This window comes from Pipistrellus hanaki, assembly GCF_964339955.1.
Source record: "Pipistrellus hanaki genome assembly, chromosome: 11".
NCBI classification, from domain to species: domain Eukaryota; kingdom Metazoa; phylum Chordata; class Mammalia; order Chiroptera; family Vespertilionidae; genus Pipistrellus; species Pipistrellus hanaki.
The window spans coordinates 68,046,008-68,074,006 of NC_140513.1; the positions used below are offsets into that span (position 1 = coordinate 68,046,008).

General features: G+C 42.0%; 1 protein-coding gene across 1 annotated transcript; it reads left to right on the forward strand.

Annotated features, from left to right (window-relative positions):
* Nucleotides 1-27,614, forward strand: LOC311630649 (protein FAM240B-like; the record flags this gene model as incomplete). The annotated part of the gene is made up of 3 exons (XM_084899915.1): nucleotides 1-27; nucleotides 9,327-9,472; nucleotides 27,521-27,614. 3 exons carry the CDS (start codon nucleotides 1-3, stop codon nucleotides 27,612-27,614), a joined length of 267 nt encoding a protein of 88 aa, XP_084756041.1.
* Between the last annotated feature and the right edge of the window lie 385 nt (nucleotides 27,615-27,999).

Genomic DNA, 27,999 nt, shown 5'->3' on the forward strand with positions numbered 1-27,999 from the left:
ATGACCTTGAAAGGTGGAGGGATTCCTGTGAGTCCTCCACTCCGCATATAAAGGGCTGCCACAGGGAGCTCTCAGGACAGCACCAGTGGCCTTCACAATCAGAGCTGAGCAGTGAGGAGTGGGGCTGGGAGAAGGGCCTCCTTTGCTCCCAGCAGGATATTAGTTCACCTGCCAGTTCGTCTTAAGGTACAGTGTGCTGAGTGTGTGTTGTCAGGAGTGTGAACAGCTTGTCTGGGCTGACGCTGGACATGCTTCTTATTCCTGTGCCTTTGGTGCCCACTTGGCCTCAGTCCCTCCTCCTTCGAAGCGGCCCACCTCACCATTTGGGCAGTGATATCCCCAGGCCCAGAGCGCTTTTCCCCTCTGACCTACAGCTTTCAGCCATGCATGTGTTTCCAGTTGCAGAGAGTAACAAAGCAGAAGCTAGTGCTGATCTCTCTGAACAAGATGTCCCATCGTGATTGATTAGTAACTGAGTCCCAAGGAAACATTCACTAGAGGCCAGAATTCTGGAGGCTTCTCAGGAAGCTGATGGGCAGAAGGTTTAAACGTTCTTTGGGGATTTTACCTGACAGAGTAACCTGGAACTTGGCAATTTAAACTGGAATTTTCTTTTGCTTTAGGTTATACATTTAACTATTATCTAATCCCTTACTAGACATAAGTGTGTATGCTTACACAAAGTCAAGGTTCATCAAATGTTATTTGATTACTATTTATTTAAAGGGAGTACTAGAACTCTTTAAGTGTTACTTAATTAGTAGAGTAAATTTAAGAGTTGCCTTTGGAATTATGACTTTTCCAAATTAGTAACCAGCTATGCAAATAAATCCAATTCTCTCAATAGATATAAAGGCTAGTGAAAATGCCTTTGCTGTGGGGAATACAGAGAAATAGAATTGTTTATTTATCAAAGAGCAGTCCCCTTTTCCCAAAAGTCTGCCAAATACTGATATTGCCCTTCCCACATGGGTAGGACAAACAGGTATTCTCATTTGGACTGAAATAACTAATATTCAAAGCCCCTCCCACGTTGAATTTGATGTTGATGGATTTACTTGCCTGTTAGAGCCAAGAGCCTCCATGAACCTCTAAAGCAAATAGCTCAACTCACAGGTGAGGACACTGAGGGAAGAATCTGCCAAATTCTACAGAATAAGCTTTCCTGATAGTCAATGAAACACATGAAATAAGAGGCAGTTAAATATGTACTAAGTAGTAACTATGTGTTAATAATAATATGGTTGAAATAACTGTAAGCCGAATATTATTTTTAAAAATAAGAGAAAAAATAGGAATTAGAATTGGCCATGTAGATATCTGTTGACTGTTAGAACCTGACCATTTGTTCACTGACCTCAAAGTATGTGTCTTTCCTATCATCATAAGAATGCAATGAAACTGATGTTAATATTTATTTGTTTAACACTGAGTTTGTACGTGCAAAGTGTAACAGAATGAAAACACATACTGTCTCGGTCTCAGCACAGCATGGCTTGTTTATTCATTAATTGAACAGATGTTTCAGTGCCAGCTGCTTTGGGGATTTTACCTGACAGAGTAACCTGGCACTTGGAAACCTGGAACTGCTTCCAGGGTCTGTCTGGGGGTGCCATGCAGGTGTGGTCTCTGAGTCCAAGACCAGAAGCAGTGCTTGTGCCTTTTCACCAAGAGCCACCTGAGCTGACAGCCTGGTCTTGGCTGCCCTAGCAGAGATGGGGCGTTCCTCATAGAAGAGGGTTTTCTGTCCACAAATGATCCAACACTCATGGAATTGCAGAGGTCGATACACAGTTACACACTCAACATTTAAAGACACGTAGCCTTTGACCTGCAATTATACTTCTAGGAGTTTGTGGTATAGATATGCTTATATATGTGAACAACATAAATGATTCACTCTGGGTTTTTGGGTAGTAGACCCAAACAGGACTGAATTTAAATGCCCATTAGTGTAAGTGTAAGACTGGTTGAATGAATTATGGCCTACCCACACCATGGAGGCTATGAAACCATGTGGGCTGGCCAGGAGATACTTTCTTAAGTGAAAACATCAGAAGGCAGAGCACGGTCCTGCTTGCAGAAACAAAATGTCATGTACTCACAGGGGCATCAAAAGTGGGTTTACAGTTGTGCACACGCAAAACAGTTTATTCTTCTATTATTATTTATTAATTATTGGATTGTTTTCGGTACGAACAACTGTACACTATTTTGCCCCACTCTGTATACACACACACACATGCTTTCAATAAAAGGGAAAGATAAATGAGGTGGGAACAGTGGGTATCTAAGGGGACGGTAGCTGGCTGCAGCTAGAAAGGAGGTGAAGGACTGTGACTCCTGGGTTTCGATGCTTCAGTTCTCTCTGAAGTGCTTTGCTGTGTCTAAGATCTACATTTACATGTTCCCGGTGTAGCCTTAAAGGAGCATCATTGCTAATGGTGTAAAACTGAAACCCGTTAACCAAATCACTGTGGGGATTTTCTGAAGAGAGCCATTGGGTGAATTATGGCGTGCGATAACTTTCACATGTGTGTATTTCCAAGCGCGAACCAAAGGCCTCCTGCAGCGCTCGGGGAGGGAGGGGACCGTGCAGGCCAGTCTGTCTTTCTGTGGCTCTCAGTGCCTGGTTCCCCTCAGCACCAGCAGCCAGTGTGCAGCTGTGTTGCTCCCCTGGGCAGCCGGGCTGCCCCTCCCACCACTTGGGTTTCTGAGGAATTATGCTCCATTGATCAGTCATCCAGCTTGTTTAGGAAGCACACCCTTTGCAATAGGAATGTGGGGCAACCACCACAGTCATGTAAATCTCACTCAACAGGGAAAGAGAGATGATTAAGGAGCCTGCCATCCAGATATTCGATGGCCTTAAAGAAAAAATGTTTCTGGAAACTCAATTATTTTTGAGCAATCAGACTCATGCCACTCTTTTAAACGAAAGAAATAACACAGATTAGGGTTCATGTCTCTTTAATCTCTTTCAATCTTTGACAATTTTTTCAGTCTTTCTTTGGACATATTTAACAGGTGGTAGTTAGGTATTTTGTATAATTGCTTGAATTTGAGTTTGTTTACAGTTTTCTCATGAACAGACTGAAGTTTGTGGAGTAAGGGAAGGATGCCACAGAGGCAATGTCCCAGCTGTCACATGGTGTTGGGGTCACGTGATATGAACATTGCTTATTCCCAGTGATGTGAACCTTGATCACATGGTTGAGGTGCTTTTGTTTCTCCACTGCAGTTACCATTTTCCCATAAGTCACCAAGTCACAACAGATGCAAGAAGTAGAGGGTGAGCAATGAAGGAATTTGTAGTCATCTTTAAAACCAGTACAATAATTAGCAATGTTTTGGAGGGATGTTTTGAAACTATGCAAATACCCTGCATTTTCTTAAAGTTTCTTCCACTAATTTTATTATTCACTAGAGGACCGGTGCATGAAATTCATCCATGGGGGGGGGGGGGGGGCGGGGAGAGGTTCCTTAGCTGGGCCTGCACCCTCTCTAATCCGGGACCCCTCGGGGGATGTTATGGAAGTATGACATTCCTCACAATCAGGACCATTGGCTCCTAAACGCTCACCTACCTGCCTGCCTGATCACACCTAACTATCCTCTCCTGCCTGCCTAATCACCCCTAACTGCCCTCTCCTGCTATCCTCATCACCCCGAACTGCCTCTGACTTGGCCCCTGCCACAGTGCCTTGGTCTGGAAGGAGGACCTGACAACCAGAAGATGCCTAGTCTATCAGGTCTAATTAGCATATTACCCTTTTATTGGTATAGATTAATGGATCCTGCCTGTAGCAATTATTACTGTGATATTCTCATGGAGATTTTATATCCCTTCATTTCTTCTGCATTTATTCATCAGGATAGTTCTGAAAACAATAGTTGCTGCTCCTCATTTATTTATTTCAATAATTTATATTAGTTTGTATTCAGTTGTAACTAATATCATGCTACTTATTTTGCTGCTCAAATTGTTTTCAGTTTTGGCTATGGAGAGCTCTTTCAAGACGGTTCTTCCGTCTTTTTGCAATGCCCCCACTTGTGTCTTAAGCCCTTGCTTACTCTTGGCATTAAAAATGCTCACTGCAAAGAATGTCAAAAGGTAAAATTGACCAGGGTTTATCTATTGATGTTTGTGTATTGCACAAGAGTCTGAGTGAGGATGGGGGTAAATTTGGGAGAAGCAAGCCAAATAACCATTTTTCTCTTAAAAGGAAAGAAAAGTCATTTTTATTTATTTTTTTAAAATATTTTTTATTTTGAGATCATTATAGATTGTACACAATTTTTAAAAATATTTTTATTGAGTTTTTACAGAGGGGAAGAGAGAGGGATAGAAAGCTAGAAACATTGATAACAGAGAAACATCCATCAGCTGCCTCTTTGCACACCCCAAAGGACATACCCTTGACCGGAATCGAACCTAGGACCTTTTAGTCCGCAGGCTGCTGCTCTATCCACTGAGTCAACCCAGTTTGGGCTATTTATTTCATTTTTATTTGAAGATAATTTTAAATCTGCAAAATATTACAAAAATAAAGAATTATCATATACTGTTAACCCAAGTACACCCTCCATCACCCGCTTTGCTTTAAGATTTGCTTTATCTTTCTACATAGTTTGATGAACCATTTAAGAATAAGTTGACTCATCATGAGCCTTCACCTCAAAATACTTCATTGTGAACGTCCTAAGAACACAGCCATTTCCTTCCATATTCAGAGCACAGTTGTCAACACCAGAAAGTTTAATGTAATGGTCCATATTCCAGCTTGTACATGGACTCAGTTTTGAGCTACACAGCAGCTGGAAATTTAATTTCTGAGCCAATCACCTAACTAGATGGATATTTATGATCTCACTGGTCCTCATTCCCAGCTGGGTTCCCAGAGTGTCTGTCTTCTACAAGGGTGCTGTCCGATCTATGGTGGCCAAAACCCCACACCAAGTTCACAGGACTGAGAGCACCGGTTAGACGTCGGTGCGTCTAAGCAATGCCCTGGCAGGGCTTTTGTGGTGATTATCCTTTTTGATGACAGACACTAACTAGTCTTCTTTTCTAAGGCAGGTGCACGTTCCCTGAATTGAGAGAGGAAGGAGGTTCAAACTGTGGGAGGTGAGGACAGGACCTTTGCAACCAGACAGCGTAGGTTCAGAACCAGCATTTACTGGTTCTGTGATACTGACAAGCACTTAGAACTTCTCAGCCTGGCTTCTCCTCCGGTAACTGGGGAAATGATGAGACTTCCTTCCCCGAGCTGCTGTCATCATGAAGACAGTCCTCAGTATCTCACTGGCATCTGCAGAGGAGGGTGTGTGGCTCAGGTTACTCAGGTGTCATGTCAGCACCCAGTGAGTGGAAAGACCCGGTCTGTGAGGGCAGCAGGTTTGCCCTAGATTCCTGGCTCTGAGACTGAGGGACGGTCCCTCACTTCCCAGACTCAGTCCTCACCCACAAATACGGGAATAGAAAGTAGCACAGTATGTTGAGAATTAAATGAGATAGCATTTGAGACTGTACTCAATGCAGTTTGCTATGAGCATTGATGATGACGATAATGATAAGCATTTACAGTGGGCCAGATTCTATTCTATGTCAGGCACTTTGGCTGCTAATCTACAGTTAATTCACAGGAAAAGCCATCCCCCCCCCCCAATAGGAGGTATTTAAGCTGTAGGAAGGATATAGGTTCCTCTCTTACTGCCCACGTGGCCTTTTATTTCACTTGCGCCTTTTCTTAAGTCCAATGTCAAATTGTTAGCAAATTCTGAAAGGCTTTGAAGGACATTAATTGGAGGGCAAACTGGGGACAGGGACTCAAGACTTAACTCCAAAGAGCTTGACTGAATTGTGGAGGAGAGGTTACAAAGAAAATGTTTTCTAAAAGGTGCTGAGCTGAGGAGAAGCACTCTCACACATTGCTCCCACTTCCATCTGTGAAGAGGAAAGGGGATGAAGGAAATCTCATCTTAATCTCTGTCCAGTGGGGCCCAGAGTGGGGATGGGAGGAGAAACCAAGCAAATCCCACCAAAGGCTGTCCTCATCTTAGCACCTGGGCCTAGGAGCATCATCCCTTACGGTGTTTCATGCAGAGTGACAAGGTCCACCTGAGAAGCAATGAGGTGGCAGCCACGTCCTTGGCACCTGTGGAGGCAGAATTGCCAGGTGATGGAAGGGGCGTTTGTGCAGGATGGTGAGGGGCACACTTCACAAAGTGCTGGTATAGGAAGAGTCAATGTCCCATGAGCATTGTGTTTGTGTGTGTCTGTGTGTATGTCCTTATCATGAAACACATAAAACTGCTTGCAGTGTGCTCCTCTGACAAAGGTATTAGAGAGGGAAAAGGAAGTCTGTCTCCCTGTAATATCATGGAATAATCTTGAAAAAAGCTCAGCTAGTCCCGCCTTGACAAAGAATAATGATCTTCACACGCTCAGACAGTTTAACCAGGACGTGTGCTTCTAGAGCCGCCCAGCTCTTCCCAGGAGCGCCATCTCCGTAGCGATTGCCATGTCATGAGCCAGTGATGAGCACGGAGTTGGAGTAGGGTGGGGCTTGAGCAATGACTGAGGCCTGCACAGCACTTTGAGGACTGAAGGCATTCAACATGAGCTCAGTGAGGAGCATAGCAATAAGCCAGAGGTCACACACCAGCAGCCCACCAGCCAGAAGGTGGGGGCCTGTCGGCAGATTTTATCTGGCTACTAGTGAGAAGAGTCTTGCTTCATCCCTAAATCACTGTCACTCCTTGTTGTCACTCCGGGGGTGGGCATCATTGCCAATCCCAATGCCTTCACTCTATTGTTTATGTTAAAAAAGAGAAATATGTCTGTACCGTGTTTATATCAAAATTGTGGACACAAAAAGCAAACTCAGTGATCCTGATAGATATTCTTAAAGGGGAAGCAGCTACTATTCCTAAGGGTTTATTGTGAAGATAACCAGAATGACACACTCATGTGAACTTCCAGCCATTGTAGTTATTTACACTTGCTGCTGCTGAGTTTTGTGCTATTGAGGGTGAAGGGAAACGCAGTTATCTGGATATCAATTTTAAAAGTCCTATATTCTTAGAGAATGTCAGGAGAGGTCACCTGGGAAGTCCATTTCCCTCCCATCTGCAAACACCATGGGATGAAAATAGCTAATTGAAATTTAGATGAATGACTGCAAAAATATGAAAGAGTTTTATTTAAAAAGTGGCTTAAGAGCAAAATGGAGACACCTCATTTTGAAAAATTCTTCAGGAAAAAAATAAGACATATCTCTAAGAAGATCTTAGATATATTAGAAGTGACTCAGGAGGTTTCAGGTACCTGAAAGGTCACATGTCTGCACATTCCTTCGGATTTATTTCTGTGACTGGAAAAGCACCATGCACCTGTCTCTAGGAGCTCACAGTGCTCTCCCTTCTCCCTGGTCCCACTGAGAGCAGGACTTGGGAAAGTGATGCCTGTTGCTCTCCTCAGCGCCCTCTGCAGGTGCAGGGAGTAGCAGTCAGGACCCACAGGGAAAACTGGACACCATTCATTCCTTGCTCCCTGCTTTATTGTGATGTTTCTCTAAAATTGCTATTAATTTTGTTTCTTAACATTATAAAGCAGATGATCCCAGCTACTAACATGCTTCTCGCATTGTGCATCGTAAATGGAACAACAAATTCAAAACAAGTAAAAAAAAAAAAAAAAGGGTGGGGGGTGAAGGATGTTACAAGCCATCTGAAACAGAATGCATCTCCCTTGTAGCAGTTCCGACAAGTCAGCATGATCTTAGTTCAGGTTCCCAGCAGTTCCCAGCAAAATTCAGCAGTTAGGCTGAGCAACAACCTGGGGTTTGAGTCTTTATCAGAGTGGCCACTGTCAACTGTAGTAACATAACCACTTCCTAGGCCTGTCGGGCATCCCTCAGTGACTGTTCACAGTGATTCCCAAACATTCATCCTCAACGGTGTAAGGGTGAACCTCAACACCAAGAGCTTTTGCTAAAGGCTTCTCTGGACACAGCCCCACACTGGACTTTGGACAAGAAAGGAAGCATCTTGCCCCTGAGATTGAAGAATTTCTAGTCTTGTCAGCTCAGCAACAGAGGTAGATAAACCTTAAATATACGCGGAGTCGATAAGGAGCAAAGCATTTAATATCATAAGTAAACTAGAGACAGTGAGAACGTTGGTGGTGATTCCCTGGGAGGGACAGACTGTGAGCGCCCAAACACGCATTGGATGTTGGGTAGATGAACGTTGGGGAGTGGATGGCAGTGTGTTGGCAGTTCCCTCTACCTGATCACATTTAATCTCCACCTCATGGATAGAGAAACTTGGGCTCAGAGCATAGGCAGGGTTTGGGACCGAAGTCATAATAATGGCTACAGTTGTCTGTCCTCCTTCTCAGCTCCCAGTGGCCATCTCTTGTCATGAGGATTGATGGAGGAGAGAGCATCTACTTTGAAGATAGACAAACCTAGGTTCACATTCCCATTCCTTCACGTTCAGTAATGAGACGACAGGCAAATTCTGATTTCTCATCAGACCAGTGAGTGTGGAATCACCCATCTTTGAGTTGTAGTGAGGATCAAATGAACCCGTCTGTGTAAAATGCCCATCTCACGCTATGTGCTCAGTAATTGTTATTCTCTGAGGAAGGATGGGAAGGGCATAACATTGTTGAGTGACTATTTACTATTTGCACATGTTGCCCGTTTCACATGCAACTGTAAAGCAACAGTTACAGGATAATTTTTTAAAAAGTTAAAATCATGACAATGTAAAATAAACATTTCAAGTATTGTACCAAGCTTAATAATTAATTAAGGAGGTAACTATTAAGATGTTACAATGTATTTAAAGGGGAATTTTAGAAAACACATATAGGCAATAAAGAACAGTGAGATGAATTTACAAGTTTATGAAAAATTGGTTGGTATTTATAGGCATATAAGTTACATCCCACTGACAAAATGTATTTGAATTTCTATGTTCAAGAATGACTGGTACTACCATATTTTTTTGTATAATTTACAGAGTTGTAAACCAGTTCCAGGACAATGAAAGTGCCTGGCCTATATATAACCAGATAATCTAGAACAGTTACTCAATACCTTTTTGTTCATTTCAATTCTTTTTGCAATATTTTCTGATCATTACCCACACTTACATTTGTGAAAACAAGCTCAGAGTGGCTGTGTGACTTGTTCAGGCTCAATAAAAGTCTAAAAGTCAATGACTGCATTCAAGCCCATCTTTCCCTACTCCCAAATTAGAGTGGCTTTATTTGAGGGGCTGAGATTTGTTATTTTCTTTTTGTTTAATTTTAGGGGATGAACAATCAATACATCCGTCGGGAAGTCTTTTGCTGTGAAACTTGTCATGAGCTCAAAAGCTTCTGGGAAAAAGAAATAAGCAAACAGACTTACTATCGGGAGCTGGAGGAAGAGCGTCAGGGAAGGAGCGCCCTGAGGAAGTATGTGGGTGCTTTTCTGCTACTTTTGAAAAGTGGGGTTCCCCAGAAACAGACCAGATGTGGAGGTGGTTAGACGGGATGTTTTCATGACCGATTGTTCTGAGAGTGCGAGTGCGGGCTGTGGTGTGGTGAAGTCGCTGCTGCCAAGAAGAAGGAAGAATGAGGTGTCGGTTGGTGGGGATGGGGGGCAGGCACTACAGGCACCACAGCCACAGCAGAAGCACCAGCTTCTCATCAGGGGGCAGAGACAGAACCAAAGGGACAGGCTAAGCCAGAGCCTCTTCTGGTCTCCATGGGAAAGGCGAGGAAATGTGAGGAAGGGCAGGCACACACGTTGGGACAGTTTGAATAATCCCAGTGGGTTTGTTTAGTCTGTGGATGTGGTCCCCAGCTGCCTGGTCCCTTGCCATGGGATGGGTAAGGACAGAGGAAATAGGGTTTCACGTGGGACTATTAGGTAAGTAAGAGCTGGGGTCACAGGAGCAGGATTGATCCAGATGCTTAGCAGCCAAGCTTTTGAGAGAGGGCAAGTCCTGGGATGGACAGTCCTTCTTTGGCCACCACGCATTTCACAGTCAGAATATCATAAAGTTTCAAAAGTTTCAAAAGTTAAAGACATGTTAAACTCCTCTCCCAATTCAGTCTTACCACAATCTACACCAGAGTCCCTAAACCTCAGCACATTTGACATTTTGGGCCAGATAATTCTTGTTAACTACATCCTGACATTAACAAATGTGGCCTGGAAGGCATTGACACCCCAGTGAGAACCCATGATTTGTACATAAAATGAAAATTTTTGTATAAATAACAATGAGGTTCTGTTGTTTATAGCTAGATGAACTGCAAAATATCTTCCCCACCCCACCTGTTACCATCCCCAGCACATGAGATTATACTAAATTTCAGGATTAGGTCAACAGGTATGTGTGTGAAAGACCCCCACGTCTGGGTTATACATATTAAGATCTGTCGGGGAAGGCTAATGTGGCCTTTTCCTCATTGGCAAATGAACTTGTGCTCTAGCCAAAGGAGTTGGCTCAGAGGGGACACTTACTTGCGTGAGAAGACATGTGTCATATGTGTCAACGTTGCTCTGAGTACAAGGGCAGCACCTGGAACAGCTGTTTTCCAGGGATGGTCTATGTTTTCTGCCCCTAAAACAGGAACACCCCAGCCAAGTGGTCTGTTTGACAAGATGTCCACTCGCAAGTGGAGTGGCAGCTGGGCATTCTGCTAGTCAGTTAGGCACCGTGCCTCCATGTTTCTGAGCATGCTCAGCTGAAAACAAGTATAATTCACATGTGTTAAATCAACATACAATATAATAAAAGCATAATATGCAAATTGACCATCACTCCAACACATAAGATGGCTGCTCCCATGTGGATACAAGATGGATGCCACAAGATGGCCAGCAGGAGCGATCAGCCCACCAGAGGAGGTCAGTCGCAGGTGACCAGATGTGCAGGGGAGAGCAGCTAGGGGTGACCGGACCAGTAGAGGAGGGCAGTTAGGAGTGACCAGGCATGAAGGGAAGGGCAGTTGGAGGTGACCAGGTATGCAGGAGTGGGCAATTAGGGGCAACCAGATATGCAGGGGAGGGCAGTTAGGGTTGACCAGTCCAGCCGGGGAGGGCAGTTAGGGGCCATGAGGCTAGCAAGGGGAACAGTTAGGCATTGATTAGGCTGACAGGGGAGTGGTTATGGGTGATCAGGTTGGCAGACAGAAGTGATTAGGGACAATCAGGAATGCAGGCAGGTGAGAGGTTGGGAGCTAACAGTCCTGGATTGTGAGAGTGATATCTGATTGTCTGTTTAGGCCCAATCCCACTGGACCTAAACGGGCTGTCGGACATCCCTCAAGGGGTCCCAGATTGGAGAGGGTGCAGGATGGGCTGAGGGACACCTGTGCATGAATTTCGTGCACTGGGTCGCTAGTTCACCTATAAAAGCCTTCCTTAGCTCCTGAGGGGAAAACAGCCTGTGTCCACACCCAGACACTAGCTTTGCCACCAAGCCAGCTCCATTCCCGTGTAATGTAAAAACCAGGCTCTTCTGCATGCTAGAGCCCACATGCAGTCCTGGGGATTCCAGGGGAGCAAGAAGAGTCAGTGGTGCGGTCCCGGCCCTCTTACTCCACTCAGTCCTGGTCCACAAGCTGATGGAGCCAGATGCCAGTAAGAACCCTCTACCACAGCTTCCCTTCCAGAAGCTCTGGGTGCAATATTAAAAGGAAAACTTGCAACATGATCTTATTTGGTCAAAATATTGTGTATATGTACACATACAAAGTCTACCTGTAAGTATTGGGAGAAGGTTAGAAGACAATGCACTCAGATATTAAGAGTGGTAATATTTGACTCTTGGGATGGCAGAGTTTGTGTGTGTGTCTATTATCTCCAAAGTTTCTATAACATTACTGTGCCATTTTGTAATTAATGAAAAAAATATGTAGAAAAGGCCACCAAATGCAAATGGTGCATAAAGCAAATGTATTAATTCTCCAGGCTCCCATGTGCCACCAAAATGACCTAGTCAAAATTTGGGTTAGTTTGCTCTTCTTCTATAGGCAAAATAATAAATTTTTAAAATGTGAACTTTGATTAAAAAATGGCAGTGGAGTAAGTGGAGGTGACACAGACATGCCCCTAAGATCAACCTGGAAATACAACTAAATTAAAAAAAAACCAACCATCCTAAATAACAAACTGTAGACTAGCTGGAGAGAACCCTAATAGGCCAGGACGGAAAGTGGAGACCATATTGAGACTTGTAAGAAGGGCTCTCACAGACAGCAGCTAAAGTCCTGGGAAGACATCTCAGCTATGGGGGGTTTCCCATTGAGAACTCTGGGGTCTAATGCCCAAGCTGGGCTCCCAGCACAGGGCACCAGAACTGAGAATGGTACCCACATAACATCTGACTGTGAAAAGCAGTAGGGTTATTGTTGCCAGGGAGAGTCAACTGGAAATGTCTACATACAAAATTTCATGTGCAGCCACTCACCTTGGGCTGCAGTAGAGGGAGGGCAGAGTAGACTAAAGCTGTGTAAGCATAAGCCAGGGTTGAGGGCTCTGGGATTTCCTGTTCTGAGTCATTCTCACACCAGAAAATACTAGACTTAATAAATGAATTTAGTAAAGTGGCAGGATACAAAATTAACATGCAGAAATTGATGGCATTTTTATACACCAACTAGAGGCTCAGTGCACAAATTCGTGCATGGATAGGGTCCCTCTGGGTGGTCTGCAGGGAACAGGATGAAGCCCACAGTCCAATGCTGCCTGCAATTCCTACCTGCTGCTCATCCCAGTCCCACTGTGCCTGCCATGTGCTCACGCCCAATCAGTTTCCATTGGGAGAGGCTTGTGCTGCCACAGCAGTGCTTGCAAGGCATGAGCCCTGTGTCTGCCACCCTCCCAATCATAGTGGCCTACAGGATCAGGCTGAAACCTGCTCTCTGATATCGGTGGAGGGGTCCCAGATTGCAAGAGGGCACAGGCTAAGCTGAGGAACCTCACTGGTGCACAATTGGGCTAGTTAGGGACCAAGGGAGAGCTCCAGGACATGTCTGGCCTATCTTCCTAAGTCCCCAACAAGCTAACCTACTGGTTAGAGCATCTGCCCCTGATTGTCAGTGCACCTCATAGCAACTGGTCGATCAGTTGACTGTCTGCCCCCTGGTAGTCAGTGCATGTCATAGTGAGCAGTTGAGCAGCTTTAGCATATCATTAGCATATTATGCTTTGATTGGTTGTTTGGTTGTTCTGTTGTTCAGTCTATTTGCATATTACCCTTTTATTATATAGAATAATGAATTCTAAGAAAGAGAAACTAAAGAAGGTGTCCCAATTGCCATTGCAACAAAAAAATATATAAGATATTAAGATACCTAGGAATAAACTTACGTATTTTCCAGCGTATAAGACAACTTTTGAAACGAAAAAAAGTCGACCGAAAATCGGGGGCAAAAGACCAAAATTGCACAAAAATTACCTGTAGATCTTGACGGCAAAGTAAGACTTTTCTTTGAAGTGGGGGGTAGTCTTATACAGCGAATATAGGCCTAAACCTATGTTTTAACTGTAAAATTAAGGGGTCGTCTTATAATATATGCCTGAAAATACAGTATCCAAGGAACTAAAAACCCTATTCTTAGAAAACTATAAGACATCGAAAAAATAAATAGATGATACAAACAAATGGAAGCACATATCATTTTTATTAATTAGAAGAGGTAACATCATTAAAATATCTATCTACCCAAAGCAATCTATAGATTGAACACAATCTCTATAAAAATACTAATACTGTGTTTCCCCAAAAATAACACATCCTCCGAAAATAAGACCTACTTACAGGTTTCCTTCTGAGTGAAATATAAGGCATCTTCCCGAAAATAAGACCCCCTAGGCCCTGTCTCAGAATGAAAATTAATTTACCATAATTGGTCGCTAGGGCCGCCCCAACTGGCGTCTAGCAACCAGTGATGTTACAAGGATCCTGATGTCAATGCTGTGTGAAGGTAGAGCAGAGGTTGAAGTGAGTGGTGAGCTTGGGGTGGGAGAGAAGAGGAGACTTTGGCAAATGCGTGTAGAAGAACTGGAGGATTAGAGTAGATGGGACGCAGTGAAGGTGGTGAGTGGTGGTCTGTCTCTGGTGACACTACCTGATGCTCACGGCCACCCTCATGATGACTGAAGGTTCTCAGTCAGTGGCAGACCCTGCTCCAGCCCAGATCCAGGCCCCAGCAAGCCCAGTGACAGTCCCCAGGCAGGCTCCAGGGGTAAATGTCTGATAAAGGGGTAGGGGAGATTTCTGGTGAAGGTGTTCAGTGGCACAGGGGTGGGGGGAGGGGGATCACTTAAAATGACACAGGAGGATCAGAGGGGGCAATCAAAATGACACAGGAGGATCAAAAGGGGTTACTAAAATGGTAATCCCCCCTCTGATTCTCCTGTGCCATTTTGATTCTCCCTTCTGATCCCCCCTGTGTCATTTTAAGTGATCCCCCTCCCACCACCTTGATACCCCAATTCCTTTTTTTTTACCCCTAGAAATAAGCATAAAAAGAAAAAGCTACTCCGTGGAGTACAAGAAAGGAATTGTGGAAGACTCTTGGGGTCAAAATCTTACTGCTTTCTGCAAAGAGAAGATGTTGAGTATCCGATTGGTCCGAGAATGGCGAGCAGAGTATGGTAACCTCATTGAACAAGTGGACAAGGGAAATGCTAAAAAGCACAAGTGTGGATCAGGTCGGCAACCATTATTTTCCGAGCTGGAAGACCTGATCTGTGAATGGGTTGTTGACAGGAGAGCAGAGGCTTTGGTTGTGAATAGGGCTCAGAATCAAGAATTTGCCCTTACAATGGCACCACAGTTTGACATAGCCCCCGAAGACTTCAAAGCATCACAACACTGTCTGGATAATTTCCTTCAGCGAAGTGAACTGTCTTTAAGAAGATCTACCAGTACAACATTGTTTAGGTTGGAAGATACTCAAGTTATTAAGCGAACACTTGCATTCAAGTCCTTTATTGATGATGCTGAGTTCTCTAAATACAATCATTCCAACATGATTGCTATGGATGAAACTGCAGTGTTTATGGGCCAATCATCTCAAACAACAATTGAACAGCAGGGTGCCTCCTTAGTGTACATTCCCTCCACTGCTTACGAAAGTGCACTTGTTTCCTGTATTTTGGCAATTCATCTGGATGGCACTAAAATCCCAACTTTAATCATTTCTAAGGGCAAGAAGGAAAAGATTGAGCGTGTTTTGGGCGTTTTTATTCTTGAAACTGAAAAAGCCCGGGCCACACAAGCAGTTATAAGGAAGTGGGTTGATTTAATGCTGCTGCTTGTTATGCGAGGAAGCCAAAGAGGTCTGTTAGTCTGGGATGCAGCCAGCACTCACCTCGCTAAAGACATGAAGACATTTCTTCACGAATGAAAAATAGATCAGATAATGATTCCCACAGGACTGATGGCCTATCTCCAGACTCTTGATATTGCAATAAACAAGCCATTCAAAGACAAGTTGCGCATGGAAATTAATGACTACATTGAAAATAGAATGGAGATAAATCAGTGTGTAAATTTTGCGAAACCTAAACTGTAAGAAGTTGTGACTTGGGTGAAGAATTCATGGGACAAAATCACTGACAGTTGCATTGCAAATGCACTGCAAGCAGGCTACCTTGACAAGAAGTACTCATTTAAAGACAGTGCTATTGCTAAACATGAGAGATTTGGTCCACTGATTCTGAAAGACATGGAGTCACAAGACATTCACCAGGAAATTCAGGAATTGGATTGTTATAATGATGTTCCAGAAGATGATGACATGATTGTCATTGAATAAATGACTAAATTCTTGACACTGTAGAATTCACAGTTTGTCTGGTTTGTGTTGACAACTACCATACTACTGTACCATATACAGGTAATAAATTTCCTTTATTTTCATTTAACAATAAATGTGTACCATATTCTTCTTCATGGAAAAATAAGACATCCCCTGAAAATAAGACCTAGCACATCTTTGTGAGCAAAAATTAATATAAGACACTGACTTATTTTTGGGGAAACAGGGTAGCATAGTTCACAGAACTGGAACAAACACTACAAACATTTATATGGAGTCATAAAAGATCCCAAATAGCTGCAGCAATCTTGAGAAAGAAGAACAAAGTAGGAGGGATCACAATACTGGATATCAAGCTATACTACAAAGCCATTATATACCCAATAGCTTGGTACCGTCACAAGAACAGGCATATAGACCAATGGATCAGAACAGAGACCCAGAAATTGGCCCACACCATTATGTCAATTAATATTTGACAAAGGAGGCAAGAACACACCATTACGTCAATTAATATTTGACAAAGGAGGCAAGAACATACAATGGAGTAAAGACAGCATCTTCAACAAATGGTGTTGGAAAAACTGGACAGACACATGCAAAAATATGAAAGTAGACCACCAACTTACAGCATACACAAGAATAAACTCAAGATGGATAAAGGACTTAAATGCAAGGCGAGAAACCATAAACTGTGAGAGGAGAACATATGCAGTAAAATCTCAGACATCTCACATAACAATATGTTTACAGATACATCTTGGAGGGCAAAAGAGACTATGGAGAAAATAAATATATGGGACCACATAAAAATAAAATTATTCTCTGCTACAAAAGAAAGCAGCATCAAAATGAAAAGGGAACCCACTGTATGGGAGAAAATATTGCCAATGATACACTTAATAAGGGGTTAATTTCCAAAATATATAAAGTTATATAACTCAACAACAACAAAAAGACAAACAATCCAATTAAAAAATGGAGAGAAGACCTGAATAGACATTTCTCCAGGAGGACATACAAATGACCAAAAGACATGAAAAAAAAAATGCTTAAAGTCACTAATTACCAAAGAAATGCAAGTTAAGACTTCAATGAGATATCACCTCACACCTGCCAGAATAACTACCATAAAAAAATCAACAAACAACAAGTGCCGGGGAAGATGTGGAGGAAAGGGAACACTCCTGCACTGCTGGTGGGAATGCAGACTGGTGCAGTCACTGTGGAAAACAGAATGGAGTTTCCTCAAAAAATTAAAAATGGAACTTGTTTGACCCAGTGATCCCACTTCTGGGAGTATATCCTAAAAAACCCAAAATACCAATCACAAGGAATATATGCACCCCTATGTTCATAGCAGTGTCATTTACAATAGCTAAGATTTGAAAACAGTCCAAGTGCCCATCAGTAGATGAATGCATCAAAAAGCTGTGGGACATAATGCACTATGGAATACTATGCAGCTGTAAAAAAGAGAGAGATTTCTTACCCTTTGGTACAGCAGGATGGACCTGGAAAATATTATGCTAAGTGAGCTAAGCCAATCTCAGGGAACAAATCACATCATCTCACTTATTTGTGGAATAGGATGAATAAAATAAATTGAACAACAAAATAGGACCTGAAGCATGAAGGCATGGAACAGAGTGATGCACCTCGATGTGGGGATGGGGAGGAGTGCTGGAAGAGATAAGCCAAATGCATGATACTTACATGCATAGCCCATGGACAAGGCCAATAGAATGGGGAAGAGCTGTAAGGGGGGAGGGGGAGGGCATGGGAGGAAGGAGTAAAGGGAATGTAAATGGGAGATAACTGTAATAATATCAACAATAAAAAATATATATTTTAAAAGACAAAAAAAAAAAGTGTTCTTCCTGAAAGACATCATCATTCTGTCCCCTGAATAAAAGTTTAAAGACTTGGCAGAGTCGCTGCATTGGGTGGGGCAGGGGAAGGCCTGAGAGGGGAGAGTGGAGGCAGCTTCCTGTGCCCCTCCTCTGTGCTGGAGTCTCACTCACCAGCACTGTTACACGTATGAACAGCGAATGAAATCCAATTCTTCCTAATTTGATGAATATTGAATGACGACTTAGTAGTTTTATCATTTTTTGCTAAAACACAAAAACGCACATCCACATATATCCCTCATGAATCAGGTTGCACCAAAAAGGAAAAAAAAAATGTTTTCAAACCAAAAAGAGAGTAAGAACATTTGTTAACTCAGCAAATGCAAGTCCTGTGCCATGAAGAAATGTCCTAGTGAACAAGGAAGACAGAAACCTGGAAACTCTCTTCCAACCCCTGTGCTGATGGAACAAGGTCAGCATTACTTTGTGTCCTCCTCACTTTGCTGAGCTACCAGCCAGGGCTTGTGGTGGAGGGAAATGGTGTCTGTCTCGGACATGCCCGTAAATTGCCTGCGGGGTCACAGGCGTGGAGGATGCAGGGGAGCCATTTACCTGGTGGAGGCTGCACTGGCAGAGGCCCTGGAGCTGAGGTCACAAGGCAAAGTGTGTAACCCCAGAACTGCACACACCCATGCTCTCTCCCAGTGCAGCTACAAAGACACAACACGGCGTAAGTGGGAGAAGGTGAAAACCGCCTGCAAATCACTGAGGGAGGCGACCTGAGAAAGCCAAGTGCAGCGTGTGCCTGGCTTGGGGGACAGTCCCAGTGTGCACCTATCATTCTGCAGTAACTGTGGATGGCACTTCATTTCCAACAGCCTGTCCCTTTAGAGGGTAAATTACAGGGACACCTGAGTCTACTTGACCAGCCTGGAATTTTAACTGAGAAACGTGCCGTGCTTCTATGCAAGAAGGAGTCTTCAAATTACCTCCTTGGGACTTAGCAGAACCCACAGGGTCAGGGAGAGGTCACATCTGGTGGCCTGAGTGGACAGAGGGGTTAGCAAGCCTCAACACAAGACCACGCACCTCCTCTGCTCAGATTCCTGCTTTTCATCTGTGTCCATCAGAATGCTGTCAGCGGCAGGTGACAAAACATTCAACTCGTAGCTCTGAGCCAGGTGAAATCAGTATTTCAATCTTTTTATAAAGTAAGAGTTCATCTACAAACAACAACCAGTGATAAAAAATTAGTTAGATTTTTTCATTCACTATGAACGTGTGAGGAAAGTGAATGGTAAATTGGGTTGGTCAGTGGGATGCCAGGGTTGCCAGCCCGAGCTGACCGTGGACATGGTCTGCCCTGTGACTTGACCCACCGGGAGCTACAGGTCATAGGAAAACCAAAATCAGGCCCATCTGTCCTCGCTAAGGACAGACAACTGTGAGGCACGTCATTACTGTGCTGCAGCAGGAGAGGCAAAACCATCATCTGACCTTTCATATTAAAGCAGCAGTGCAGAGGTTCTGATTGGCTTACTGAGATCTGAAAGGGGAGCCCAGGAACTCAGTAATTATCAATTCCCCGACGACAGGGATGACTATTTGCTGTCTTCTCTCCACTGGGGCGGCCACAGAGTGCTCCTCCAGCTCCTCCAGGATCACTTGCAATGGGGAGCACCGCCGCATGGAGCTCCGGGGCCACCTCTCTGGATCTGCACTGCGTCTGAGCTGAGGCCACACTTACCCCAGCTGCTCCTCGACAATGACTGGTCACGGCATGAGTGACTAGTCCTGGGCAGTTCCCACATGGCAGGGCTCCTCAGGCGGGCTGCCCTTGCTCAGGCACAAGCGCTCAGAGCTGTGCTGGTGTGGGCTCTTCCCAGCTCAGCCCTCCTTCCTTCTCGCTGTCCTTTCCCAGCATGGCAGTCTGGAGGCTCTCCCTGACACTTCTGTCCCTGCCCCAATTATTTGTTGTGGGTCAATCCTCCAAATCTGCTACTTGGAGAATTCAGGCTGACACACATACGTTGTGCCGAACACATGAGAGAAAGCATCTCATTATGTGCCCCATTGAACTTCACTGGTTCCCAGTGAGAACAAGATTCTGGTTCAAGAATCTCATGAACATTATTCTACTTTCTAGTCAAACCTTTTATATATCAAGGGTAATTGGTGTTTCTAGATATAACTACAATTCCCCCACAAAGCATAAAAATCTGGAACAATAAGTGGGAAATACCATTTGGTCTCCATTTGAAAAGTGAGTTCAATGTTTCTAGGCAGATGGAAAAAGTTCTCTTCAAGCTGTCATGTCCATTGTATTGCTCCTCTACTATCTGTGTCTGTCCATATACATGTGATTTGATAGCTGGGCTCCCTATTCTATTCCATTGATTTGTGTGTTTGTTTCTCTGCCAATACCATGCTGTTTTGATTATTGTAGCTCCGTAGTATAATTTGAAGTTAGGAGCTACCAGGGCAGGCCAGTATCTCCTGAACAACAGATGAGCAGATTACTCAGACACAGTTTGTGCAAAAAGAGGGCTAAGGGGCCCCTGGCTTTAGTAGCCAGAGCAGCCTCTACTGCCTGCCTCATTAGGCCTTTCAGGCAGTCCTTAGGTTATGTTGGACTCGACATACATTGTTTCATGGTCACCATCTCCCATTTATTTACTTTTTTAAGAAGTTTCCATGATTTTGTCATATGTACATATGTGTTTTTGTTTTTTATTATTTATTTACCACAAGTAAAGGTCAGGAATTGTTATCTTTCTTTTAATTTTTTTTTTTTTTTTTTTTTTTTTTTTTACTGTTTCACTTCATTACTGCTGTGTATGTGCTCCATGTGAGTGACACAGGTGCTTACGTAGGTGGGTTCCGGCTTATGGTGAAAATCACACTACATGGCATCGTAGGAACAGATCTCCTACGTAACCCGAGGACCTACTGTGTTGGAATTATTGTCTTTAGATACAGTCAGCAGGGTGAGCAACCTTGGGAGGACACAGGTTACATTGTCCTCTAGGCAAGGGCATCCAGGGATCGAGCATAAGGATTCCAGGAAACACCCGGGGTCTGCATGTGCACAGGTTTGTTTGGAAACATCTAGGAATAATCAGGGACACTGTCTCCGTCACTCCCCTAAGTCTCCTCTAAGTCGGAATTCCAATACACAGGGCAGGCAGCCTTCCACACACTGTCCTTTTCTAAGTCCTCCTTACAGCTTTCCAACCAAGTCTCTTGTGCTCCAACAGCCTCCAGTTTCATTCTTTAGGCTCAGGATTGCTTTGTCTCTGCAGGGTCTTTGTGGTTCCATACAAACCTGATGATTTCTCATCCTATTTCTTTAAAAAGTGACCTTGGGATTTTTATGTTGATTGCATTAATCCTGTGTAATGCTTTGGGTAATATGACCATTTTGACTACATTGATTCTTCCAGTCCATGAACACAAAGTATTTTTCCATTTTGTTGTGTATTTTTCAATCTCTTAATAATGCTTTGTAATTTTCAGTATATATTGTAGGTGTTTCACATTCTTTGTTAATTTATTCTTAAATAAACCAGTCAATTTTCAGTGTTTTATTCTTTTGGTTGTAATTACAAAAGAAATTGTGCTCTTTTTTTTCCTGGAGTTTTATTGTTATATACAGAATGGCAATGGATTTTGTATCCTGCAACTTGACTGTATTTGTTACTGGGTCTAATAGTTTTTAGTGATGTCTTGGGGTTTTCTATATACAGCATCATGTCATGTGTAAAAAGGCACCCTGCTTGGATGCCTTTTATTTCTTTCCGTTGCCTTATTGCCCTGGCTAGGACTCCCAGCTCTCTGCGGAATAAGAGTGATGAGAGTGGACATCTTGTCTTGTTCCTGATCTTGGAGGAAAGGCGATCATTATTCACCACTGAGTATGATATTGACTGAGGGTTTATCATAGATGGCCTTTATTGTGTTGATGTGCTTTCCTTCTATTCCTGTTATTGAGTGTTTTAATTGTAAATGGATGTTGTATCTTATCAAAAACTTTATGGGCATCCATTGATGAGATCATATGAATTTTATCCTTTCTTTTGTTAATGTAGTGTATTCTGTTAATTGGTTTGTATGTGTTGCACCCTCCTTGTGTCCTGGAATGAGCTCCATTTGATTGTGACGCTTTATTTTTTGGATTTATTGTTATATTCAATTTGCTAGTATTTTGTTTAGGATTTCTACACTTGTATTCATCAGAGATATTGGTCTGTAATTTTCTCTTTTGTGATATATTTGCCATTATTTGGTATCTGGGTTATATTAACCTCATAGAATATGGTAAAAGCATTGCTTCTTTAATTTTTTGGAAGAGTTTGAGAAGGATGGATTTTAAATCTTCTGTGAACATTTGGTAGAATTCACTGGTATACCATCTGGTCCTGGACTTCTGGTTTTGGCAGTTTTTTTGTGGTTGTTTCAATTTCCTCACTGCTGATTGGTCTATTTAGATTTTCCAATAATTCGTGATTTAGTCTAGGAAAGTCATATATTTCTAGAAACTTATCCATTTCATCTTGTTAATTGAATTTGGTGGCATATAGTCTTTCATAATATTCTAATATGATCCTTTGTATATCTGCCATGTCTGTGTGAGTTCTCTTTCATTTATAATTTTGTTTACATGGGTCTTTTCACTTTTTTCCTTTAGTGAGTCTAGACCACATGTGTCAAACACAAGGCCCGCGGGCCAAATCCAGCCCGCCAGGCCTTGCAATGTGGCCCGCACCACGCTGTCATCACTGCACTCCGCTGTCAGTTTATGACATTGTCAGTTTATGACTGTTCAGTAAACCATTCAGCCCGCGATTTAGGCTGGATTTTAGATTTTGGCCCCTTCTCTGATTGAGTTCGACACCCCTAGTCTAGACAATGGTTTGTCAATTTTTTTAATTTAAATTCTTTATTTTTAAAGTATTATTACATAAGTCTTGTTTTACCCCCATTGACCTCTCCCCACCCCACCCCGCACATGCCCTCAACCCCTTTCCCCATATGTGTCCATTGGTTATGCTCATATGCATGCATACAAGTCCTTGTTGATCTCTTAATTTTATTAAACTTTTCAAACAACCTGCTCTTTGTTTTATTGATTTTTTTCATAGTCTTTTTATTCTCTATTTCATGTCATTCTGCTCTAATTTTTATTATTTCTTTTCTTCTGCTGACTTTGGGTTGCTTTTGTTCTCTCTTTCTATTACCTCATGATGTGGTGTTACATTTTTTACTTGGGGTTTTTCTTGTTTCTTGAGCTTGGCTTGTAATGATATAAACTTCCCTCTTATTACTGCTTACCCTGAATTCCAGAGGTTTTGACGTATTGTATTGTCATTCTCATTTGGCTCTATATATCTTTTGATATCATCTTTTATTCCTTTTTTTTTTTGGCCCAGTCAATTTTCAGTAGTATATTACTTAATGTCCACATATTTGTAGGTTTTTTTATGTCTGTTTTGCTGTTTATTTCTAATTTCAAGGCATTGTGGTCAGAGAATATGCTTGGTATAATTTCAATCTTCTTGAATTTGTTGATGCTAATTTTGTGACCAACATATGGTCTATCCCATGTACATGCATCCCATGAGAATGTCCCATGTGCATTGGAAAAGAATGCACAATCTGATTTTATGGGATGCAAGGTTCTGTAAATGTTAATTATGTCTACTTAGTCTAGTTTTTCATTTAAGCCCAATATTTATTAATTGATTTTCCATTTGGTTGATCAGTCTAGAGCTGTCAATAGAGTATTAAAGTCCGAATTATCATTGTGTTTTGATGAATTTCTTCCCTAGTTCTGTGAGTAGTTGTTTTATATATTTCAGTGCTCCCTGATTGGGTGCATATATATTAGAAGTGCTATGTCTTATTGATGTAGTGTTCCCTTTGTCCTTATAAAGTACCTATCCTTGTCACATGTTATCTTTGTGATCTTAAAATCTATTTTGTCATTTGTAAGGGTGGCCACACCTATTTTTGTGTGAATGTTATTTGCTTGGAAAATCCCTTTTCATCCTTTTATTACTTTGTCTTTGCAGCTTAGATATGTCTCTTGTAGGCAGCATATGGTAGAGTTTTGTTTTTTGATCCATTCTGCTACTCTGTGCCTCTTCATTGGTGAATTCAGACCATTTCCATTAAGTATGAGAATTTCCTATAGCCCGTTTAATCTTTTGTTTTATGATAATTCTGTGCCTTCATTGGTTCTTTTCCTTGTGTTTCTGTTGTTTTTGTTTGATGTATTCCATACATCTTTCTTCGGTTTTCTCTGTTTTTAAGCTATATATCCTGGTTTGGGGATTTCTGTGTGTGGTTGCCATCCTATATAATAAAAGCCTAATATGCTAAGTGTCCAGTTGTCTGTTCAACCAAAGAATAATATGCTAATGATATGCTAAGGTTACTCAGCTCCTGGCTATAATGTGTACTGAGCACCAGAGAACGGACATCTCCAACCAGTAGGTTAGTTTACTGCTGGGGTCTGGCCGATGGGGACTGAGTGAGATGGGCCAGACACACCCTAGAGCCCCCTTGCAGCCCCTCCCTGGTTGACTAACCTCCCCAGCCCCAATCATGCACCAGTGGGTCCATTGACCTAGTCTGCACCCTCTCATAATCCTGGACCTCTTGATGTTAGAGAGCCGGTTTCAGCCCAATGCCATAGGCCAGGCCAAGAGACCCCCTGGTACATGGATTTGTGCACCAGATTCTCCTGTCAGGTTTATAAAAAATGAAGTTGCATATACACCATAATTTGTTTTCTTATTTTCATTTTTTTACTGCATCTTATCTTCATCTTTCTTTGTCACTTCAGACTTTCCCCCTCTCTTTTTATATTTTTGTCACAAACTCTCCCTGTTTATGTTGTAAGTTTGTTTTTTGTTTTTTCTTGGTGATCTTACTAATAGTATTGTGACTTTATGGTCTTTGTTTCAAGTAGAATAACTCCCTTGAGTATTTCCTGAAATTGAGATTTTCTGATGATAAAATCCCCCAGCTTCTGTATGTCTGGGAATATTTTTATTTCTCCTTCATATTTAAAGAATAATTTTGCTGGATATATTGTTTGTGGCTGGTAATTTTTCTCTTACAGACATTTGAATATTTGGTTCTACTTTCTTGTGGCCTATAGAGTATCTGCTGAGAAGTTGGATGAAATTCTGATGGGTTTTCCTTTGTAAATCAACTTCCTTCTTTCCCATGGCTGCTCTGATAATTTTTTCTTCTTTGTCACTAATTTTGACAGCTTTAATATCAACTGCCTTGGAGAGGGCCTGTTTGGATTGACATAACTGTGTTCTGATTACTTCTTGGATTCAAGGATCTAGTCTTTCCATAGATTTTGGACATTGACATCCACTATTTGTTTTAATAGACTCTCCATCCCATGCTCCCTCTCTCCATTCTCCACAATGCTTATAATTCTAATATCGCCTTTTCTGATGGAGTCAGATAGCTCTGGTAGAGCTCTTTCATTTCTCTGTATGCTCAGGTCTCTCTCTTCTTCCCTCTGCATCATTTCTTGCTTCATATCTTCAATATCATTAATTATTTCCTTCATCTTGTTGGTTCTGTTTTCTATAGTCAGTATTTTATTCTCCATTTCCTTATTGGCACTCTTCATTTCCAGATTTTCTGATTCTTTTTTTTTTTTTAATCCCAGTCTCTTTGGTAAAGTACTTATTTGATTCCTTGATTGGTTTTCTGAGTGCACTGAATTCTCTGTTGGTATTTTCTTGCATCTTGTTGAGTATTTTCAGAACTGCAATCTTGAAATCTCTGTTATATATATCACATGTTTCCATGTGTTCCAGTTAGCTTTCTGATGAATTTTCCTTTCCTTTCTGGTCATCTTTGTTACTGTGTTTCTTCTTAGTACTTGCTGTCCACCTTTGCTTACACATTTATCTCTGAAAGGTCTTTCTACTATTTTGTAACAGTTGGTGCTGGATTGGAAGATTTTTACCTGTGTGGTCTTCCAGTCTTGAATCTCTGCAGCTTCCATAGGCAGTACAGCTGCACTGCTTGGGGTGGAGTTTGTTTTCCTCATCATAGTGGCAACCCCTGACCTTCCAGGGATCCTGCCAACAGCTGTTTTGGCTTTCATTGTGAGAGTTTTTTGTTTTGTTAATCCTTACCCAAGGATATTTTTCCATTGATTTTTAGAGAGAACGGAAGAAAGGGTGTGAGACAGAGAAAAGAAACATCAATGTGAGAGAGACATCAATAGGTTTCCTCCAACACTCTCCCCAAGACAGTACATGCCCTTGAGTAGAATAAATCCCATGACCCTTCATTCTAAGGGCCAGTGCTCTAACCACTGAGTGTAACCTGTTAGGGCAAGAGTTTTTTTTGTTTTTGTTTTTATATTTCTCTTTCTTGCGTGTTTTTTTTTTTGGTGGTTTTGGGTATCTGGTTTGTTTGTTGGTTGGTTGGTTTTGATCATTCTATGAGGTGGGTGGTACCTTATTGTGTATTTAATTTACATTTTTCTAATTATGTTGAGCATCTTATGTAGGCTTATTTGTCATCCATACAACTTATTTGGTAAAATGTCTGTTCAAATTTTTTACCACTTATTTTCTTATATTGAGTTTGAAATTTTATATAATCTGGAACCAAGTCCATGAATATGTGATTTTTAAATATTTTTTTCTCCGCTTGTCTTTTATTTTATTTGAAGTATCTTTTATAGAGCAAATTTAAGTCCCAAATCTTATTTTTTTAAATGAATCATGCCTTTTGTTTTGTATCTAAGAATTCTTCCTTATCCCAAGGACTATAATACAGACATCGTTTTGTGGGTGTTTTCCTAAAAGTATTAGTATTACAGTTATGTTATATCTATGATTAATTTTGTATAAGATGTGGAATATGGGTAAAAGTTCATCTTTTCTTTTGAATATGGTTGTATGATGTCCTAGTCTCATTTCCTCATTTGTTAAAACATATGTATATGTGTGTGTGTGTGTGCGTGTCCAGTATATATATATACTGGAGGCCCATTGCAGGAAGCTTCCTGGAAGAATAGGGCTTTCTGCAGCCTTGTCTGCTACCCCACCTGCTTCACTCCCTTCCCCACTGTCCCGCTTGTTTCTCCACAGCTTCTCTGACTTCAGCAGTGCTTGGCTTCCTTCTACACTGTTTTCAGTCTTTGCTTTGAGCCTGGTTATGCAAATTAACTGACGTCTTGGTTGCATTAATTTGCATACTCACTCCTGATTGGCTGGTGAGCATGGCTTGTGGGCATAACCTAGGTATGGTCAATTTGCATGTTTCTCTTTTATTAGATAGGATACAGTTGTCTTTAGCCCTTGTCAAAAGCAATTGGCCTTACTTATGTATATTTATTTCTGGGCTCTCTATTTAAACCCATTGATCTATTTGGAATAAATCTTCACCAACACCACACTGTCTTGATGGTGGTAGCCTTATTCTAAGTCTTAAAATCTTGCAGTGTGAATCCTCCAACTTTCTTTTACTTCAAAATTGTTTTTGCTAATCTATTACTTTTGCCTTTCCATATAAAATGTAGAATTCACTTATTCTTATCTACAAGAAATGGGATGTTGATTCAGATTACATTGAATCTACATAGGAAGAAATAAACTCTGGGGGAAATTATATATTCAGAGGCTTTGCTCATTTGTCATGCATTTTTTGCTTCATAATTTATAAAAGTGATAGGTTTCTCTTAATGATGTTCTTTAATAAGAAAAAAAAAAAACCTTTATAGGACCAGCAGACACGGAGGCAAGTGTACTAATCCCAGTGTACTGTTTCTCCCCCTCAGGCTCAGAGAAGGATGGAAACGGAGACTGGAGGAAAGACTGAGGATGCTGGACAATCCTGAGGAGAAGTCCCAGGAGGCAAACACTGTGGGCTGACAGCCTCCTGCCTTCTCCATTTCACAGATATCAAGCCAAGGGCACTTTGCTAGAAGATACAAGAATGCTTCCATTATGCCCACTTACTGAGCAGGACACTCTGTTTGCTCTCCCATTTACATGCGAATCTTTCCTGTGCTCATGGAAGTCACTACCCAAGGCATCCGCCCTGCAGGAGAAGGATGATTGCCATTGGGATATGAAGCTCCGGTGATTTACTACAAAAGCTTCTGGAACAGCAATCCCTCAGCTTCACAGATCCATGCAGGGTAGCTTATATCCACCTTTTCTTTCCTTGTGGAAGCTGGATGCCTTATCTAAGCTGACAGAGGGCAATGATCTTGTTGGGAACCTGGCTTCCTCAGTCTTTAGGAAAAACAGTAAT